Source organism: Microtus ochrogaster, chromosome 2 (genome assembly GCF_000317375.1).
Source record: "Microtus ochrogaster isolate Prairie Vole_2 chromosome 2, MicOch1.0, whole genome shotgun sequence".
NCBI classification, from domain to species: Eukaryota; Metazoa; Chordata; class Mammalia; order Rodentia; family Cricetidae; genus Microtus; species Microtus ochrogaster.
The window spans coordinates 2,910,219-2,918,649 of record NC_022010.1 but is presented as its reverse complement, the minus strand read 5'-3'; the positions used below and the strand labels follow the sequence as shown (position 1 = coordinate 2,918,649).

Sequence of the window (8,431 nt, the reverse complement as noted above, 5' to 3'; positions counted from 1 at the left end):
GGGTACCACACAGTTGGGCACTGTGCATCTGGGTACTGTGGAGCCCTGCTTGCCTATTGCAGTGTTGCTGGTGACAGGGAAGAGGCAGGAACATCAGGAAAGAGCTGTGTGGTAGAAACATGATACAAGGGAACTTTCAAATAAATCAACCTCCTATCATGAGGTCTTACGGACCTCAAGCACTACAAGGGACCCTCATGACCTTTACTCAGTTTCCCACATGGTGACCTCCAGCAGAACCGTAATGCTCTTCCTTCCGTGGCTGAGCATCACTGTGTGCAGATGCCACGGCTTCACTCTGAAGCAGCTGATCAGTAGCTAGGCACGGCCATGAATCTCTATTCACAACTGACTTCCAGTGCAGGCTTTGTGTGTTAGAGAATTGCCTGGTGGTAAAATTACTGGGTCATGTGATGGAGGCATATTCAGTCTTGAAAATGAGAAACTCCAGCAGTGACCGTCCCATCTGTTATTGCCACCGACTGTCTATGAGTGGCCCTAACCTGATGGATGGGTGGGTGGATGGACAGGAGGGAATGGATGAGGTGGACGCATGGATGGGTGGGTGGATGGACAGGAGGGAGTGGATGAGGTGGACGCATGGATGGGTGGGTGGATGAGTACGTGGATGGGTGGATAGATAGCAGAATCTTGCTCATCTTGTAATCTATATGCCTGACTTGGTAATAAGTACACTGTGGGTACTTATTAAAAGAAAGTAATGAGCAAATGTATTAAGTAATGAATAAACGAATGAGGAAATAGAGAAATCATGCAGAGTGTAAGATTGTGTAAGAGGAGAATTAGTAAAAGGAGGAGCGACAGAAGGAGAGTGGGGATGAAGCTCGCATCTGTTGGGTGCTGACTACACACATGTAGACATGTCAGAGTCCAGGGAGCTCAGCACCTCACGTGAGTTGCACATGTGCCAACAGGTGGATGAACAGATCCATGCCTGCTATGCACAAACCATGTCGGAGTGGCTGGGCTGTGAGGCTATCGTGAGACAGAGGGAGCGGGAGTCCCACGCTGCTGCCCTGGCCAAGTGCTCTTCAGGGGCTAGCCTGGACAGCCATCTTCACCGGATGCTGCACCGGGACTCTACCATCAGTAACGAGGTAAGGATAGCTGGTCTGAGAGATTGCCAGCGTGAGAGGGACAGAGCCTTGGGGCAGCCTTGCCATTAGCTTTTGTGCGGGAGGGATTGGGGAAACCCCAGAATCAGATATAGGTTCAAAGCCCACAGGGAGTCTCTTACCAGTGCCTTCCCTTTGGGCTCAGTTCTTGCACACATACAGTGGGAATGGTGGAGGTGTGGGTACAGCCCTAAGAAGATAGTATCAGATTCCAGTGTAGCGTCTGCCCTCCATATGTTCAGCTAATGTGTTCTGAACACCTACTATGTACAAGGACTTTCAAGAATGTTCTGGTAGCTAAGACAGATCTTCTGCTTTTACATAGTCCTCAGATAAATAACCCAAAGTAGACTGACTGAAGCTGACTGCGTGGCAGAGCCTAGGGTCGGAGGGGGGAGGGTGGGACAGAAAAACTGAACCGTGAGCCGCACCTGTTACTCTGGAAGGACATAAATCCTAGCCAGAAGTTCTCAAGTTTGCTAAAGGTGGGGTGCTCTAATGTGGAGGCTGGAAGGTGGGACCCAGAGGCCAAGGTCATCTCCAAGGAGGCTCCAGGAAGCAGCCAGGAGCAGAGGTTCTGGGAGGGAGCTTGTGCCAGCCAGAAGGAATGGAGCACCTGTGTGACCATCCATCTTTGTCTCTCTGGTTCCTATCCGCCTCAGTCCTCCCAGAGCTGCAGCTCAGGCCGCCAGAACCTCCGACTGCAGAGCGATTCCAGCAGCAGCACACAGGTGATTTTCAGAGACCCTGCCCCTCGTGCCCCCCCATCCACACCAGCCACGCCCTTCCTCCTGGGGTTGAAGGGATTGTATGTTCATCATTTACCAGCCTCTCACTGCTTGACATGTTGTGTGTTGGGCTCCCCCCCACACAGGGTTTCTCTGTAGCTTTGGAGCCTGACCTGGAAATCACTCTGTAGACCAGGTTGGCCTTGAACTCACAGAGATCTATCTGCCTCTGCCTCCCGAGTGCACCACCACCACTGGGTCTGTCTGGGGCTTTTTATGGCTGTATTGGAGTGTGCTCTCTAAGTCGCACAAGCGCCTGCAGCCTCCTTGAATCCACAGTGATGGGATGCAGCCTTTGCAGACATCAGCATGCCAGGATCCAAGTTCTTTGTGTAAAATGACAAGTGTGTACACAGGCCAGTGCATCCTTCAGGTCACTCATAGAGTAGTGCAGTGTAAAACGACATAGAAATAGCCATCGGGCTGTGTCATTAGGAAGGAAGGACAGGTGCCTGAACCCGGTCTGTGCAGGTGCAGTGGCTTGCGGGTATTTTCGCTCACATTGGTTGAATCTCGGACCCAGCCTCTGTGAATTTGGAGGCTGAACACAAGCCTTCTCTCCTGTAAGACGTCACACCTCACACCTGCACTTTGCTTTTGTCTCCATCGCCTCTGTCCTCCCTTGGGGCAGTGCTACAATCATCACTACAATCATCATGTCTCCTGTGTGGCCTTCCAGAACCTTCTGGATGCCTTTACACACACACATGCCTAATGTAGAGCAAGAGCTGGTGGTTCTTAAGATCCCACGTAAACGCCAGCCAGCAGATGTATTGTTCAACAGCTTTTGGCATCACTAGTAAAGCTTACTCCATCTGGAGCCTCATTAAACAGAAAGAAAAGCACAAAGCAGTCTGGAGCAATGTCTCACTGGGTGAGAGCATGAACTGCTCTTGCAGAGAACCCAAGTTCAGTTCCCCACACCTGTATGAGGTGTAGCCCCAGGAAATCTGGTCCCTCTTCTGGACTCCACGGGCACCTGCACTCATGTGGGCATATACACACAGACACATAAATAAAAAAATAAAATAGCTGTTTTTAGTGAAAAGTATAAAAACATGCACAGAATGTCACCTTGTGGGTAGAAAAATCTGTGTGTTTGTATGTGTGTGTATGTGTGCTGACCTAGTCTATAAGAGGTCCCAGCACTGCACACAAAAATGCAGAAATAGACCCAGTGAACTGAGGTTGATGGTGGCTGCACAGATCAGTGTGAGGCTTTGGAACCTGATGTTTTCTGTGACCTTGAGGGTTACATCTGAAGGACACAGAGAACCACAAATAAACCCAATATTAGACATTTGTATGGTGAAAAGCAACCTTCTCCCCAAACTACATGTCCCTATTGACCTCCTGAATTGCCAACATAATCTCAGCACTTGGGTTGTTGACTTGCATTAAGAAGAGCATACTGCCTTTGTACTGACTGCATGCTTTTCCACTACATGTAAATCTATCCCGAAACATCCCTGTTGTTGGATATTAAGTTGCTGCTTTAAACTGAGTTGCCCTGCACACCCTGACCTGCCTATCTGTGTGTCCCGTTCCTCAGGTATTTGAGTCTGTGGATGAAGTGGAACAGACAGAGGTAGAAGGCAGGTCAGAGGAGAAACAGCCCAAAGTCCCCAACGGGAACCTGGCAAATGGCACTTGCTCCCCAGACTCTGGGCACCCTTCGTCCCACAACTTCTCGTCCGGCCTCTCTGAGCACTCTGAGCCCAGCCTTAGCACCGAAGACAGTGTCTTGGATGCCCAGCGCAGCCTCCCCGCTGTGTTTCGACCTGGAGACAGCAGCGTAGAAGACGGACAGAGCAGCGAAGCCACCACTTCGCGGGACGAAGCCCCCCGGGAGGAGCTGGCGGTGCAAGATAGTCTTGAGAGTGACCTCCTTGCCAACGAGAGCATGGAGGAGTTCATGTCCATCCCTGGCAGCCTGGACGTGGCCCTGCCTGAGAAGGATGGCGCCATGATGGAGGGCTGGCCCGGCGAGACGGACAAGCACGTCCGGGCTGACAGTGAGGACAACCTCTCTGAGGAGCCGGAGATGGAGAGCCTCTTCCCTGCCCTGGCTTCTCTGGCTGTGACCTCCTCCGCCAACAACGAGGCATCACCTGTGTCTTCCAGCGGCGTCACCTACTCTGTAAGTCACCCGGTCTTTCCCTGATGAGGGTGAGACTGGGCACCGTTTGTTTCATTCCCCCCATCACAGGGACTCATCATTGTAACATGAAGGGCTGCTGAGCTAGGAGCCAGGAAACCTGACTCCATCCCTTCTCCCCTCCCAGAGCCTCCTCAGAGGTGACCTTGACCTCTGGTAGCTAAGGCTAACCTCTGCTTTCACAGACTTTGGTTAAACAACCTAAAGCAAAGTTCAGAAACAAACTCACTTTCTCCACCATGTCATCAGCTTTCACATCCATGCTGTATAACCAGTTACCCAAGGCCAGCCACTTTTGCCAATCAGCACTGGGCCCTACATTTGCCTCCGAGTCTGTGGGCCAGCTGGGAAGCTGTGCCCCAATCTAGGCTCATTATGACATTGGCAGTCAGGGGTTGGTCTGTGTTTCATCTTCCGGCAGGCTAACCTGGGCTAACCTAGGCAAACATAGGCTAGTACTCATGGCAAACGCAGATGCTAAGCAGAGAGACCCGATGTGCCCATATATATTTTAAGCCCCTGCTCTGTCTGGCTCACTCACAGCACTGGCATTGCTGGCTGAAGCCAACTGTGTGGCAGAGCCTAGCATCGGAATGGGCGGTATGGGCAATGGCAGGGGGTCACAGAGCAGAACGAGTGTGGGAGAAAGTGAAGTACTGAGCCATGAGTCCCACCTGTTTCTCTGGATAGACGCACATCTCTGGTGTGGAAACAGGCCGGTGGGCCCCAAAGTACCTTCTCTCCTATGGCTCTTACTTCCTCAGTTTACAACCATGTTTTATTGGAGTACATGCCATAGTGACTTCCATATGCTTCTTCATCCCATCTGATGTCACAGGCTGCAGGGCTGAGACCCTGCCTATTCTGTGACGTTCCTTTTTTGTGGTTTTGGAATCAGGTCTGTGGACCTTGGCATGTGTGTGATGGTGTGTGCGAACACCAGGGATACCCTCAGGAGCAGGTCTTCAGGGGCCTTCTTTTTTGTTAAGCATGTCTCTCCCTGGGCTGTAGTTCATCAATTCAGCCAGGAGAGCTGGCCAGCAAGCCTCAGGGACCCTCCTGGCTCCTCCTCTTCCTCAGCTCTGGGAGAGCAAGCATGTGTCCCCATGCCTGGCTTTCTACATGGGTGTTGGAGGTCTGAACATGGGCTCTCATACTTGCCAGACAAGTCCTTTACTGACTGAGCCATCTCCTCAGCTGCTGAAGAATCTCTTAGGAAGATTCCCTCATGCATGTTCATCCTGAGTGATGCCCTTCCCTCATGCTGACATCTATCCCTTTACTGAGTGCAGGGCCACATGGCTGCCATGTTTGCACAGATTATACATGAAAGTTTCTGTCTGGTTTTACAGCTGTTTAGTCCCAAAGAAACACGTAGAGGCTTATATTAATTATAAACTGTTTGACCTATTAGCTCAAGCCTATTATTATCTAGCACTTACAACTTAAATTAAGTCATAATTCTTGTCTATGTTTAGCCATGTGGCTTGGTATTTTCTCACTAAGGCATTCTCATCTTGCTTTCTCTGCATCTGGCTGGTGACTGCATCTCTGTCTTTCCCCTTCCCAGAATCCTCCTGGGCTGGTTACCCCACCTATACCTTCTGCCCAATTACTGGCCAATCAGCATTTTATAAAAACAATATGTTTGACAAATCTTTACAGGGTACAAGAGCATTATCCCACAGCAGTTCCTCTTTTTTTTTCTTTTCAAAACAAGACCCTGAATCTAATCACCTTTGTTTAGCATTTTTCCTGACCATTGTCCATAACAACTTGTAACCAACATGCTAAACAAAGATAAACATTCATAATTCATTTTGGAGAATGTGGGCATAGTTTTCTAGGATACTTCCTACTAATTGGGGGCACTAATAATCTCACAGGACCCAAAGAAAATTTAGGATTAATCATTAAAGCCTGACTGGAGTATTCTGTAAGGCTGGGCCATCTCAGCTAGCAGTCTCAAGGCTGTTCTTGATGTAAAACTCAGAGGAAACTGCAACAGAGGTGCTTGAAACATTGGATCATCTGTAGATCATCAGATGATCACTGGAGATTTCTCAGGGGGTCTTCCCTGATCAAACCTGATTTTTTTTTAACTGAGAATGCACCCACAGCCTCTCATTTCTTGTGGAAATAAAAGCAGAACCCTTCTTCAAAGTAGCATGTCTTTTGACTTTAATTTGAAGTCAAGGTATTTTTAAAATATATAGGTTGGATTAATTCAGCAGCATTAATAATCAAATGTCTTTTAGCAGCTGTTGCTCCTTCCTCAACAGTCAAACAATTCAAAGACAACACAATAACATACAGTATCTAGATTCTCTGTGTATTTTCCATCATTATGTGCCTTTTTTTTTTTACTCTATATCTTTTATTTTTATTTTTTAATTTTTTTCAGACAAAGTTTCTATGTGTATCTTTGACTGTCTTGGAACTCACTCTGTAGACTAGGCTGGCCTCAAACTCACGGAGATCTGCCTGCCTCTGCCTCCCAAGTGCTAGGATTAAAGGCATGGTCCACAACACCCAACTACCCTATTTCTTTTTTTTGAAAGGACTTTCTCTATCCTTTTTTCTCTCCCAAATCTACATATATTTTTAAAGCACTATAAACCCGTTTAGAGAGTTTTATTTTGTCTGAATCTGTCTTTACTGTATCTCTCTATCTTTTTCTGACTACATAAGTCTTTACTCTGCTAAGTGATATGGATAGGATTAAAGCTGTGACTTTGGTGGCTGGTTCCATCCCATTTTTTAGCTTTTTGAGAGTCTAGTTTCATGGCAGACATACTGCAGGAGCCAGATTTATTGTCATGATTCTGTGGAGTTTCTAGGTCTATACCATCACCAAGAAGCCTGATGCCAACTGCTCATAAACACCACTTAAATGTTTGATGGCAGAGCCTCTTGAAAGAGTTGTGAGGTGTTTGCTGCTAATGCTTAGTCAGGAAGCCTCTCCTAAAGGAGCTGCACCTCTGCTTGCCACCAGCAAACAGAGCCTATTGGAGAAAAGATGGTTACCTAGAAACAACACTTAACTCTGTTCTTGTCTATCTAGAATCCTTTTTTAAAAAGCTTTCTCAGGTTTTTTTTTAATATTTATTTATTTATTTTGTATACAATATTCTGTCTGTGCATATGCCTGCAGGGCAGAAGAGGGCACCAGACCCCGTTACAGATGGTTGTGAGCCACCATGTGGTTGCCAGGAATTGAACTCAGGGCCTTTGGAAGAGCAGGCAGTGCTCTTAACCTCTAAGCCATTTCTCCAGCCCCGCTTTCTCAGGTTTTATGTGAAAATTCTTGCCAAACGTATGGGTACCATTAATAGACAGAAGGTTTTGTCCCACCTGGTCCTGTAGCCCTTCTGTCCCAAAGAAACACACAGATTTATAAACTGTTTGTCCTATTAGCTTGGGCTTGTTACTAACTAGCTCTTACAACTTAAAGTAACCCATAATTTTTATCTATATTTAGTCACATAGCTTGGTGCCTTTTCTCAATGAGGCATTCTCATCTTGCATCCTCTGTGTCTGACTGGCAACTGTACCTCTGCCTTTCCTCTTCCCAGAATTCTCCTAGTCTGGTTGCTCCACCTATACTTCCTGCCTGACTACTGGCCAGTCAGCATTTTATTAAACCAATATGAGTGACAGATCTTTACAGTGTACAAGAGCCTTATCCACACAACAGATGGTCCCTGGTGTGTGATGGTTCCATTTATGGTTTTCAACTTCACAGTGGTGAGGAATGTATTCTGTCTGAAGCAGACTTTAAGTTGGCATTTAGATCTTTCCCTGCACTAGTGTATGCAGTATGATTTCTCCCCGCAGGGTGGGGCAGTGGCTACAGCTCCCCTGGCCACACAAGCTCAAGGGACCCTCTGGCTCTCTGGCATACTCTGTCATCAGCTGGACGCTCATAGGTTAGGTATGGGCCACACAGTTTTTAACTTTTACTGTATTTCAACTGCAACTGAGTTTATCCTCTGTAACCCCATCCCAAGGAGAGGAGTACCTGCCCTTCGAAGACTCTGCTGCACTCCTTCCAAGTCTATCCTTGATGTCAGGAAGCCTGTCTAACAATCATGCATTTAAAGAGGGGTTTTCTCCTTTTCCAAATATTTTCTTTTAGGGGCTGAGATCATACCTCAGCCAGTAAATTCTGCAAATTCCACACCAAGAGCTCACATCACATCATCACCATCACCATCACGTCATCACATCATCATCACCTTCACATCATCACATCATCATCACCTTCACATCATCACATCATTATCATCATCACCAACACATCATCATCATCACATCATCATCATCACATCATCACATCATCATCATCA

The 8,431-nt window shown here is 47.5% G+C and overlaps 1 protein-coding gene across 2 annotated transcripts in view; it reads left to right on the top strand.

Annotated features, from left to right (window-relative positions):
• Positions 1-8,431, top strand: part of Sgsm1 (small G protein signaling modulator 1) — a 72,441-nt gene that overhangs the window by 44,247 nt on the left and 19,763 nt on the right. For both annotated transcript variants that reach the window (XM_005344240.3, XM_005344241.3), the window contains 3 exons: positions 936-1,118; positions 1,799-1,867; positions 3,477-4,064. In XM_005344240.3, coding sequence (XP_005344297.1) covers positions 936-1,118; positions 1,799-1,867; positions 3,477-4,064 — 840 coding nt within the window. The remainder of the gene's footprint in view (positions 1-935; positions 1,119-1,798; positions 1,868-3,476; positions 4,065-8,431) is intronic.